This window comes from Alexandromys fortis, unplaced genomic scaffold, assembly GCF_014885135.2.
Source record: "Alexandromys fortis isolate MF-2015 unplaced genomic scaffold, M_Fortis_MF-2015_v1.1 scaffold_313, whole genome shotgun sequence".
In the NCBI taxonomy this organism is placed as follows: Eukaryota; Metazoa; Chordata; class Mammalia; order Rodentia; family Cricetidae; genus Alexandromys; species Alexandromys fortis.
In genome coordinates, this window is record NW_026068197.1 from 131,513 (window position 1) to 144,343 (window position 12,831).

Here is a 12,831-nt window from a genome sequence, read left to right on the forward strand (position 1 = left end):
TTCTGTTTTTATTCTAGTCACGTAATTAGAAGCCAGTATTCTCTTCTGGCTTAAATTTTGCTTTACGTCCTTCTACTCAGGGTCTAAACTATATTGGTACCCTTTCCAGACAATTTCTGCCTCACACTTGTCTGCTTTAGTTGAATTTCCAACAAAATGTTAGGAAGAAACAAGATTTCATTTTCTCAGGAAAATGCCATAGAAAAAAATGGGCAGATTCAGGTCATTCTTTTCACATTTAGTCTTTCTAAATTTACCAGTTATACAAAACCAAAGCACTTAGTTTTCTAGCGATAGGAGGAAAACTTAGAGAACATTGATAAGTACTTTTCCTTCAGCTAAGAAAAATATTTTTGAATGCAGGAGGAAGCAATATTTCACCACTGAGCACAATTAACACTGTTGATTCTTTACCATTTCTCTCCATATTTAAACTTTTTCAAGGATTTTCTCATATAATACTACTGAAGTCTGCTTTATTCTCTCTAAATGTTCCCTCAAATATATTTAATGAAATCATTTTCCTCTGTCCTTTTTAATTCTGTGTATAAGTCAGGTCCACTTTCTTATAATCCATATGCTATATATTCAACCTCTAATCAGAGAATAAGAATTTAGAATACAGGTTCCTTGATTGTGCTTTTCTTTGGATTTCATAAAGGATAGCCAAAATTGCAGGATTGAAATAAAACTCTTATCTGAAAGATTAACATTCTTCTGCATACCCCATGTCTGCAGCTGCAGATAAATTCCATCTGATGTTCAATCCAGAACCTTGAAGACCATTTTAAATTACACCTTCTCTCTCATACTCCATGTTTTTTTCTGTCCATTTATATTATTTTAATCCCAAATGTCTTTCAAATCCTTTTATTTCAGTTCAGTTCCTGTTGCATACATTATCAGGTTTCCATGAAGTCAAGGCAGTGTTATAAAGTATTCTCGGGCTCTTGCAATGCCCCTCCCATTTAGAAACCATGCTTCATACTCTGTGCTATTTATAGATTTAACTTTACTCTTTCATTTCCATACATACAAACTTTCTACAATGGGGCTAGAGACATAGTTTAGAAGCTAAGCCCCTGTGTTTTTCTGTTGCAAGGCAGAGGGCTGCTTGTTCTTCCCATCTGCCTGGCTAGCTTACCCCCAAAATAATCACACAGAAACTGTATTCATTAAAACTTGGCTTGGCTCATTAGCTTTAGTTTCTTATTGGCTAATTCTTACATCTTGATTTAACCCATTACTATTAATCTGTGTGTCGCCACTCGGCTGTGGCTTATTGGGAAAGATTCAGCATGTCTGACTTTGACAGCTCCATGGAGGTGCTCCCTCTCACTGCTTTCTTCCTCCCAGCATTCAGTTCTATCTTTTCTGCCTACCTAAGTTCTGCCCTATCATGCCCAAAGCAGTTTCTTTATTCATTAACCAATGAAAGCAACACACAAACAGAAGGACCTCCTACACCATTTTTCTTCCAGAGGACCCACGTTCTGTTCTCGGCAACTATATTGGTGGCTCACAACTTCCTATAACTATAGCTCCAGTAATTCTAATGTTTTCTTCTGCCCTCTTGAGGCACCCATACATAGATGCCCAGACAATCTCCCTCACACACAAGTATTCCCATAGCTTGAGTGGTATATCCTTATAATCCCAGGACTGGGAAGTCAAGGCAATAAGATTTCAAAGTCAAGGCTATCTCAATGGCTTCTAAAGTGTCAGGGATAATGAAGTCAATCTTTTCCTTGTGGTTGTTTCTATAGGCAGTTTGTTTTTGTTGGAGAAGGGACATGTGCTCCTGTAAACAAATCTAATTATGTACAGTGGGCAAACAAATAAACAAAACCAAAAATATGAAAGGAGAAAGGAGCCTAGCTGAGATGAAGAAGTCGATCAACAGAGAAGGGGACAAGAAAAGATATTGAGGGCTAACAAGTTAGAAATACATTTTATGCACATATAAATATATTAAATGAAACCCATTATATAATAAAATACTAGCATTTTGAATTCAACAAGGTTCCTATGTCATAACTTAGTTAATGAATTCATTGCAGCAGGTTTTCTTTTTATCCACCTATCACGACACAGAGGTTCATTATTAGTTGTTAATACTCACCTGGAGCCTGACAGAGCTGCCTTCAATTGGGAGCTTCCACTAACTTAGAGTTGCATTTATCTGCTCCAGTTCTAGGAAATTGGTGCCTGCACTGTGGCAGATGTTTTTACTTAGCTTTTTGTTTCTACTTAATGTACCAACTATTCAAGTGCCGGGTATACTGCAGAGCTGCTTAAAGGAGCTATTTCTTTATTTATTATTATTATTATTATTATTATTATTATTATTATTATTATTATTATCTTTTTTCAGCTATCTTAGGCCCTATGTGAAAATCCAGGCCCCAAGTTAGAACACCAAAATGTAGCAGGCATTTTCATACCTCAAGCCACCAAATTATGACATGGAGACCTTTTAGTTATGAATGTTCAGCCTTACCTTATGCTTGTCGCATTTGCTCTTATAATTTAATTTAACCTGCTTCTATGTTTTGCTTCAGGGCTTTTTACCTTTCTTTCATTTTGTATCTGCTACTTTTCCTGCTTCTTCCCTATCTGACTACTGGCTGGCAGCTGTCTGTCTGTCCCCTGATTTCTCCCTCTCTCCTTTGTTCTCCTTGTTATCTCTTGAGCCTAGATTCCTCCTACTTATTCTCTCTGCCCATCAGCCCCACCTCTCCCTCTATTGCCTAGCTATTGACAATTCAGCTTTTATTTTAATTTCTTTATTTATTTTAAAAGCAATATTTCCTCATCCTACATACCAATGCCAGTTCCCTCTCTCTCACCTCCTCCTGTCCCCTACCTTCCTCCCACTCACCCCCCCCCATCCACAACTCAGAGAGGGTAAGGCCCACAATAGGGAGTCATTAAAGTCTGTTACATCATCCTACATACCAATGCCAGTTCCCTCTCTCTCTCCTCCTCCTGTCCCCCACCTTCCTCCCACTCAACGCCCCCATCCAATCCTCAGGGAGGGTAAGGCCCACAATAGGGAGTCATTAAAGTCTGTCACATCACTTGAGGCAGGGCCAAGGCCCTCCCTCCTATGTCTAGGCTGAACAAGGTATCCTTCCAAGGATAATGGGCTCCAAAAAGCCAGTTCAAGCACTAAGGATAAATCCTGGTGTCACTGCCAGTGATCCCACAGACTGCCTAAGCCACACAACTGTCACTCACATTCAGAGTGCCTTGTTTGGTCCTATGCAGTTTCTCCCGCTGTTAATCTGGAGTCAGTGAGCTTCCACTAGCTCAGGTCAACTGTTTCTGTGGGTTTCCCCATCATGGTCTTGACCCCTTTACTCATATTATTGCTCCTCCCTCTCTTCGACTGAACTCCAGGAGCCAAGCCCACTGCTTAACTGTGGATCTCTGCATCTGCTTCCATCAGATACTGGATGAAGGTTCTATGAAGACACTTAGTTAGGGCAGTCATTAATCTGATTACAGGGAAAACCCAGTTCGGCACCCTCTCTACTATTGCTTAGGATCTTAGCAGGGGTCATCCTTACAGATTCCTGGGAATTTCCCTAGTGCCAGGTTTCTCACTAGCTTCATAATGCCTCCCTCAATCAAGATACTTTTTTCATTGCTCTCCTTTTCTGTCCTTCCCCCATCTCATCCATCCTGTTCTCTCATGTTTTCCTCTCACTTCCTCTCCTCCCCTCAGCCTCTGCTTCTTCCCTCCCTTCTCCCCCACCCTCCACTACACTCCCAATTTTCTCAGGAGATATTGTCTGCTTATTTCCCCTTTAGTCCAATCAGTTGCTGTAGGAAGACAAGATGAAACAGCAATATTTCCTTATATAATTAAACAAATACAACATAAACCAAAACAACAGACATTTACATAAACATTTTCAATAAACAAATGTAAGATATCTTTACATAGTTAATGTAGTATTCCACAATTAATTCTCATTCTTAGACATTTTATACTGTATATTTAGGTAATAATAAGCTTCTATGAGTTTTTTACTCTATTTTTTTGATAATTTTTTAGTGATCACTAAAAAATTATCAAAAAAATACATAGAGTATAAACACACTTGGTCCCTGTGATCACAGGCCTCACTTAATGGCTTGTAGTAGAAAAAGGAGACAATTTACATGAAGTAACTGCTTTTTCCGAACATTTCATGTATGTTTTCATTGTATTAAAATGCTAGAAATTGAAAAAAAAGAAAATTGTCTCCATTAGACACTACCTACAAAGAAAAAGCCATGCTTTTATGTACATAGGATTTTCATTCATCTGCTGTTCCCTCATAACTGTGCCATTTCCCTGTGACATTCCATACTATATTGTGACTTCTCAAGCTTCACATCTGCATTCTTTTGTCATATTTATAAAAACATTTGGGATTGGGACTAATTTCTTTTATGACTCTTCTGTTAAGAATGTTTTGTATAGTACATGACAGATTTAAAACAGGTATTTATCCTGTATTACTTGTATTATAAAATGGTTCATTTGCATGATAAAATGCCGAGAAAGCATTGTTATCTGTATATAATCATTACATATGCATAATGTATCAAATAGTATATTCTAACCATCACAAAATTGTTATTTTTTAAAAATAATTTGATTTATATATTTATGTCCTATGTGCATTTAACATTATGTATTTTGATTCCATTCATTTTCCCTTCCCTTTGCATCTACCCTCTGCCCCTGCACCTCCCCACTAGTACAAAATTTAAGGGAAAAATTCCAAAAGTAGAAAAATTTGAAATCTCCAAAAATTTAAAACTTAAAATTTAAAATATCAATAATTTTGAGTATAAAATGTAAATGCTGCAGTATGACACAGTAAGTGTTACTGTAGACATCTTTGTCCATAATCTTCACTTGTAAGTGTTCATTGCAAAGAATCGTTGGTTTGGTTTGAGGTCTCTAGTTTCTACTACACTATAGGTGCTGAGTCCTCAGTAGGACTCTTCCTGTGTTGTGGAGATCCTGCAGCTTTCGTTCTGCAAATCAGCCTCCTTCAAGTACTCCAGCAGGTCTTTGGGTAGATGTTGGGGCCAGTCAAGCCATAACCCTGTTTGGGTTGATCCGCCAGATGAGAAACGGGGACAGCTTTCCTTTGTTTATAACTTTGAGGCTGGGTCTCCCAGGCCTTCACTAATAAGGTTGTTTCTCCCACTCTTATGACTACAGGACTAGCACTCTAACTTGCCACAGGCATTGATGTGTGGTTTGGGGTCATCATTCCCCTGGCCTTGCTGCCACAAGACAAATGAGAAATGGGGAGAGCTCTCCCGTGCTCACAACTTTAGCACTGGCTCACCCATACCTGCTAACAGGGTTGGTACTATTGTACCACCCTGGTGAGGTACAGGGCCTACTCTCCTGAGTGTCAGCTGGTGATGTCAAGGATATCATTCCCACTCTTATGACCTTGGGACCAGCTCTCACATCTGGCCCAGGCATTGAAGGATGGTGGGAAATGGGAGACAAAATCAAGTTTTAGAGAAAATTTTAGTGTGGTCAAATTGGCACAATCTTGTAGAGAAAAGGATGAGAGATAGATAGATAGATAGATAGATAGATAGATAGATAGATAGATAGACAGACAAATAGAGAATAAGAGAATGGGAGACACAGAGACAGAGACAGATTGAGATTGAGACATTAAGAGTTCCCTGAGACCTATCAGGTACAGTTTGTATGACAAATTATGAATAAGTATGCTATAAAATAATAGGAAGAAACTTGAAATATAACCGCTTATTGATATTTGATAGTGCTTTTAATGTAATCCTCATAAAACATGATCTCAGGACCTGCAGGTTCCTATTTTAGATAAAATTCTATTCAGAAACATTGTATAAGATACCCAGAATTTCGTAGCTCAAGATTAGTCCGGTTGCACATATGAGTTCATATTTTTGAACTGTACAGTTTTATTTTTGAGATTTATATATATATATAGCATTTGCAATATATATGACTATATAAAGTTAATTAAATAAATATTATGAGTTCCAGACTCTATATAACATTTCAAAGTGGAATAGGGATTGAAATCTCCGAAATGGTATCAGTTCATAAACAAAAAGTGATTACATTTTTGATAATCAATTAGGAAAAGTTGTTTTGTTTAGTGACTCTTTTTTTGTATTTTTTGTAATAATTCCAAATATTTGGTGTAATAACATTTAAATTGTTTTATACATTTTTGTCTAAAAATAAATGTTGTTAATTCTCTAGTACTTTGGCTTGTCTAATAATGCCATTCAGTTTACAAAATCTTACCAGAATTTATACTATTTTAATTTGTCATCTCATATAATAACATGAGTGATATTTATAATTTTTCTTTTGCTATCTTATATGAATTATGGAATACAAATTAGAAAATGTGATATGAAATTTCACACATTTCTGTGACTAATTATGCTCTAATGTCATTTGTAGATAAAGAAGCATCTCTTAAAAAGCCTAGAGGCAGTTTTTTGATTCCTACGGTTCCACGCCGGGATTCCAAATCACTTTCTACACATTTTTCGAAACGGACATCCATTGTTTCTAAAATTATTGATGCTGACCTTACATGTGGGAACCTATTTGTTGGTACGTGAAAAATGTATAATGCACTTTTTAAATCTAGTCCATTATAATAATCTTTTCAATATCAAACTATGTATCATGCAATAAATTCATTAAAAAAAATCACATAGAATTATCATAGTCTTAAGGTTCATCAGCTCTGGGTAAGTTTCTCAATGATTAGCAATAGAAACTCTGCATTTACAATATTTTTAATACCTTAATAGTATTCTATATACCAAAATTTGTACCTCTTGATTCCATTCATTAATTAACTGAGTAGAAAACCAAGGAGTAGTTGTCTTTTTATAGTTAACTAAATGTTAACTATCCTACTGATCCCTTATAATATTTTCATAACATAATAAGTACCCTCTGTGTACAGGTTATGAACTGCAGTTTTAAGGGTTTTATTGTATATTTTTTAAGCTCGATCCAAGGTAACCAGTCTTAGAAAGTTGTAAGCATAGGTAAACAGGGGAGTTTGATATTATTTGAAATTATCATAAAATATACCTTTCTCTAGATATAGATCATGTGATAAAATTAATTTTTATCCATTGGACAAATAGAGTTTCAATTGTGTCCATCTATGCATTTTTGTAATTTCATTTATAAATACTTTTGAAAGAGTAGAACATGCTAATTTTATACTTTTTAAAAATTTCATAATGCAAAATATTTTGTTTAAATGCACTTAGAGAGAAAGACATTTTGAATATATAGTTGACATTTTCTTACTGTAATTCTTTCAACTAAAGTATAATTTTGTATAATAAGTAATGCTTAAAAATGTTAATCAGCTCTTCTTAGGCAAACTGGAGTAAACATATTTTGAGAGTTATTTGTGAATAAATTCCTAAGAAGTATAAAACGTCACTCATTTCTATATTGAATAAGTATATTTTAAACTCTTGAGTATTGGGGAATGATTATATTATTATTATTTTAAAATGTAGTAGATGCACATGAGTTTATTAAAGAATATGGAATGCTTTCTTGAAGGGGTTTTTATTTGCCTGTTATTAGTAGAGCTAACTAAAAGAATATGGTAATCAAAATGATAACATAACAATTTGGATTTTAGGGATGGAAATTTCACGTGATCGTTTTGACTCAGATGACAGCATTTTCGATAGAGTCAATGTTGGATCTCTGGAAAATGAAGAGAAGAACCAACAGTTCTTTGCACCTGAAAAAGGATCAAAGGCTTATGAATATTTTCAGAAGGTTGTTAATGCAGCTCAGACCTGGTTCAGTCTCTTTGGCTGGCCTGAAGGGCCCCATTCTCTTTCTATTCCTGAGACAATAAGAAGGTGATCTATACATATTTTATAAATTCTTTGTTTTGCATTTTTTTAAAAGTATAGTGTACTTCTTTAGATCATTTTAAGTGAAACAGACAATATACTTTAAACTGGTTAATTATTAGGAGACTGTTGAGACTAAGAAAATGCAAATTTAAATTCTGAGATTCATATGTGCTTTTTCACCATAATAATTTTTATTTAAATTAGCTTGCTTGTGAGCATTAATTCTCTATAAAATATTGAGTTTTCATTTTTATCTTTACATGTATATACTGTACTTTGACCTTACTAACTTCCCCATGTTCTTTTGTCCCCGTCCCACTGGCCTTCTTCATCTTTTGAAATAATCTCTCTTCTGCTTACATGTCTTTTTATAATTTAGATTCTGTTTATGATAGGAAATATGAATTTTTTTCTAAATATGGTTAACTTTCTTGTACATGATTTCCTTTTCCCTGCAGTTTCTTACAAGCAACATTATTTTATTCCTCTTTATGTCTGAATGTTTGTGTGTAATATTTTCCTCATTATTTCTCTGTAGATGGACACTAAGAATGATTGCATAACTCGCAGGGAGCTCTACTGTCTAATTTGATTTCTCTGCATGTATGTGCAGGAGTATTTTTAATCTTTATCTTAGGACCCTCTTTTATGGAATAGAACTCATTGGATTGAGGTTTTAATTGTAGCCCAGAGGTCTCACATATTATTATCATATTGTTGGTTTTTTTCTTTGTTATTTGGTGGACTGTCACTCAGCTCCCAAATAAATCACACAGTGAGTATTATTATTTCATATAAACGCCTGATCTTAGCTTCACTTTGTTCTAGCTAGCTTTTCTTATCCTAAATGATTTCATCTTCCTTTTGCCTCTGGACTTGTATTTTTCTCTATTTTTGTATACCTTTCTTTACATCTTTTCTCCATGGCTTGCTTCGTAGTTGGGTTGCTGGCCCCTGCTGTCCTCCTGTCCTTGTTCTATCTTGTTCCTCTTCCTCTCCTTTCAGATTTCTTCTTCTATTTATTCTCTCTGCCTGCCAGGTACACCTATCCTTTCTCCTGCCTCACTAGTAGATGTTCAACTTTTTATTAAACCATCAGGTGCTTTAGACAGGCAAAGTACCACAGCTTCACAGAGTTAAACAAATGTATCATAAAAGAATAAAACATACCTTTGCATCATTAAAACAAATCTTCCATAGCACAAACAAATGTAACACATATTAAAATAATATTCTGTTCTATAACACTGAAATCTTTATTTCTTTATTGCTATCTGAAAATAGTAATTCCTCAACTTTCTTTAGCTCTTCATATTTTATCTTATTCATTGTTGTCTCTGTTGATAATTTCTTTTCACTGAGTTTTCTATTGTTTTCCTGAAATTTTTAGTTCTATGACTTCCATTTTTTTCCTCAGAATTATTTATAAGACATGGTACTGCTATATATATGTAGCTCTGGGACTACTTGTGTAAACTAGGTTGGCCTTAAACTGTGACAAATTTCCTTTTTTTTTTCCATTCCAAGTACTGCAATTACAGGGTTGCTCAGCGTTACCCTGCTACATCCAGGGCCTGGGATACATTTCTTTTAGTCATCTATTTATTGAGTTTTCTTTGAAGTCAATCACCATTTTTAAATTGGGATATTAAAAACACTGGGATTTTTGGAAATATAATTTTCCTTTCATCTTTTTCTATGTTTAGATATTTTACTTTATACTGCTAGGATGTTGAGCTATTTCATTGTTATTAATCTTTTTCAGTTGTGAGTGTTCTCTTTAGAACTCAGGACATGATCATGTACACATGGAAGATAAATAGTTGTTAGAGCAACCATTCTATACTAAAGCAGACAGAAAAATCAGTTAAGGTTTACTGTTTCCACAATAATAGAAAATAAATTGTCAAACAATGTAGAGTATAGTATGATATTGAATTTAGTAAATTAAAAAAAAAACTTGTAACAATGAAATAAAAGTTTGGTAAGAAAGGGAAACAAAACAAAACAAAAAAACAATCAAGGTTAAATTACAAAAGAAAAGGGAAAGGGTGTGAGGGAGTAGAAAAGATAACAGTAGATTTTAAAATGTCTGATCTCTGAAGAGTTTGGGTGAATATAGTCACATGTTGTATGGACATTTCAAAGAACTGATAAAAACACATATTTAACAAAGGACCTAATTACAAAATTTGAGAAAGATTATGCAAGTATAATTAAATGTAAAATGAAATGTAACATGAAAGCAGTTTTAAAGAAAATATGAATAAAAGCAATACTAAAACAATAAAAGTAGACTTAAAGAAGAATGTAAAGACTGAAGAATTTTTTTTTTTTCTAGTTCCTTGGTTAGTGGAATGCACTAAGAATTTTTCCCATCTAGTGTTTAATGTAGTTATGAGGTGTGACTGTTCCAACATCTCCTAGAATCTTGAAAGCAGGAGAATACTGAGATTTTTATTATGTAGGAAGAAGAAAGAGAGCTGCGCACTCAGCCTGCCCACCTTAGCTTTGTCAGACCCCACCTGGCAGCACAGGAGTCTACGGGTTAGAAGATCATGAGAATATAGTCATCTGTCTTTAGGACTGAGCTCAGAGCTCTCATTCCCAACCTACAGCAAACCTTCATGTAAAATCACCAGCTGCAGAGGCCAAACAATCAGTTAACCATTGTTTTTGTCCTTACACAGTAAGCTACAAGTAATTGTGCTTGCATCTTTCTGCACAGAGCAGGATTTATCATTAAACTTATTCATTGATGTCTTATATTTATTTTGTATTTTTTCTAGATTTTCATGTGATTTATACCTCAATGATAAAACTCCTCTATCTTGAACATAATACACGCGGTTAACAAAAATCTGTTGTAAGAGTGTATTATCTGGTGCCTCATGTGTCTGTTGTTATTGGCTGTTATTTATTTTTCATTTGCCCCACTAATTTTCTCCATAAAATATTTGTTCCCTATTAGTAATTCTAGAATACAGGAGCTTTACTGTAATTTATATTTTTGAGGAAGCTGGGAAGAATACAGTGTAAGTGGTATCTCCATGTTTGACAACTTAACCCTTTTCTAATACAATGTACTATTAGGCTATTGAGACCCTTTCTACCAAATTTGAGAGGTACTAATCCAAATGACTTCTTGGATACTTTTAATTTCTCACTCTGAACTCATGATACATTTGTGATTTTAATTGTGAACAAATAGTTACACAGTTTATGATGGGATATATAACAATGTAGAAAGCAAAGATTAGTAGACTTTTTTTTTACTCCATTAAACATGAGTATGTATTGGCAGTCTGTGCAAAAGATGTAGAAAAACATTGCTGTATCTTATTTAAAGATTAGCTGTGTATATAGGAACAGTAGGATTCTGAAATTTATGTTTTAAATAAGAATCCTTGCTAGGTCAGTATGCAGGTTATTCTAGTAGTTAAGACCCAAATATGGAGAAAATAAGTGAATTTATTTTTGTATATACATGTATGATATATTTTAAAATTTAAAATTACATTGTAAAGTATAGAAATTGTGTTTAGATTATAGAATGCTTGATTGTACCCAGTGAGTTGAGGTTACTTGTCTTAATAAATGAGAGCAAGAATTAACTCTTATTATGAGTCTTTTTCTCAGACCCAGTCTGTTTCCAATTCACTTTTTGAGCCCCTAAATGGCATTATTAGTGATAGACATGTAAGTAAAGTAGTGTGGAATCTTCAGGAATAGTTAAGAATTTAATTTGTGCTTGCACATAGTAGCCACATGAATTACAATTTAGGATTTATTGTTCTTTCTACCTTAATATAATTTGCTTTGGTTATTGACCATGTTTTTGCACAAAGTAACATTTTGAGCCTGAGATTTATTTACTCCTTTTATCCCCCATAGGGATGTGCAGAAAATACAATTCTGTTCATCATCCTCACCACGCAAGAAATATTCCAGACAGTATGATTTTTCCAAATATAATAAGACAATTTATGATGTGGTATTTAACTTGAGTGGAAGACTGCCACCTGGAATTAACTCAAACCAGTCCTTACCTGTGGATAACACTGAAAGGGTGATCCAGCTCCATTCGCAACATGCCTCACTTCTAGACTTTATCACGTAAGAGTTAAGATACACTAGTTTAAAAATGTAATCCTGGCTTGGCTGAATTGATGAATGGATGAATATGCAAGTGGAGGGATTGAAGGAAATACTTGGTACTTTGTTCAAAAATCTTGTGTTTTACACATTGTAATTTATATTACAGAGATGCATACACTAGTTAACCTAAGCATCCCAAAACCTTTTTAGATGCATACTTTGATACACTGCCATACAAATTTCATCAGGTGTTCAGGTCGTTGGGATGGCTTGGTTAAACAACCTGCTCACTTATAGGGCTTATGATGCTAATTTGGATTAAATATAAATTGCAAGGTGCTATAGATAGTCTTAGTCCATGGCCTGTTTTGTTGTTGTTGTTGTTGTTGTTGTTGTTGTTTTTATTTCTTTTTTTTATTGAAAAAAAATTCCACCTCCTCCCCGCCTCCCATTTCCCTCCCTGTCTCCCTTTTCCCTCCCCCTCCACCCACTTTTCTCCCCCTCCCCCCACTCCTCTCCCCCTCCCTCTCCAGTCTGAAGAGCAGTCAGGGTTCCCTGCCCTGTGGAAAGTCCAAGGTCCTCCCCCCTCCGTCCTGGTCTAGGAAGGTGAACATCCAAACTGGCTAGGCTCCCACAAAGCCAGAACATGAAGTAGGATCAAAACCCATTGCCATTGTCCTTGGCTTCTCGGCAGCCCTCATTGTCCGCCACGATTAGAGAGTCCGTTTTTTTTTTTTAAATATAATTTTTTATTGAAAAAAAAAATTTCCGCCTCTTCCCCGCCTCCCATTTCCCCCCCCC

At 35.0% G+C, this 12,831-nt stretch overlaps 1 protein-coding gene across 3 annotated transcripts in view; it reads left to right on the forward strand.

The window, feature by feature from the left end:
• Positions 1-12,831, forward strand: part of Cfap47 (cilia and flagella associated protein 47) — a 246,663-nt gene that overhangs the window by 86,692 nt on the left and 147,140 nt on the right. For all 3 annotated transcript variants that reach the window (XM_050129779.1, XM_050129780.1, XM_050129781.1), the window contains 3 exons: positions 6,488-6,643; positions 7,707-7,935; positions 11,827-12,048. In XM_050129779.1, the coding sequence (XP_049985736.1) occupies positions 6,488-6,643; positions 7,707-7,935; positions 11,827-12,048 (607 nt within the window). The remainder of the gene's footprint in view (positions 1-6,487; positions 6,644-7,706; positions 7,936-11,826; positions 12,049-12,831) is intronic.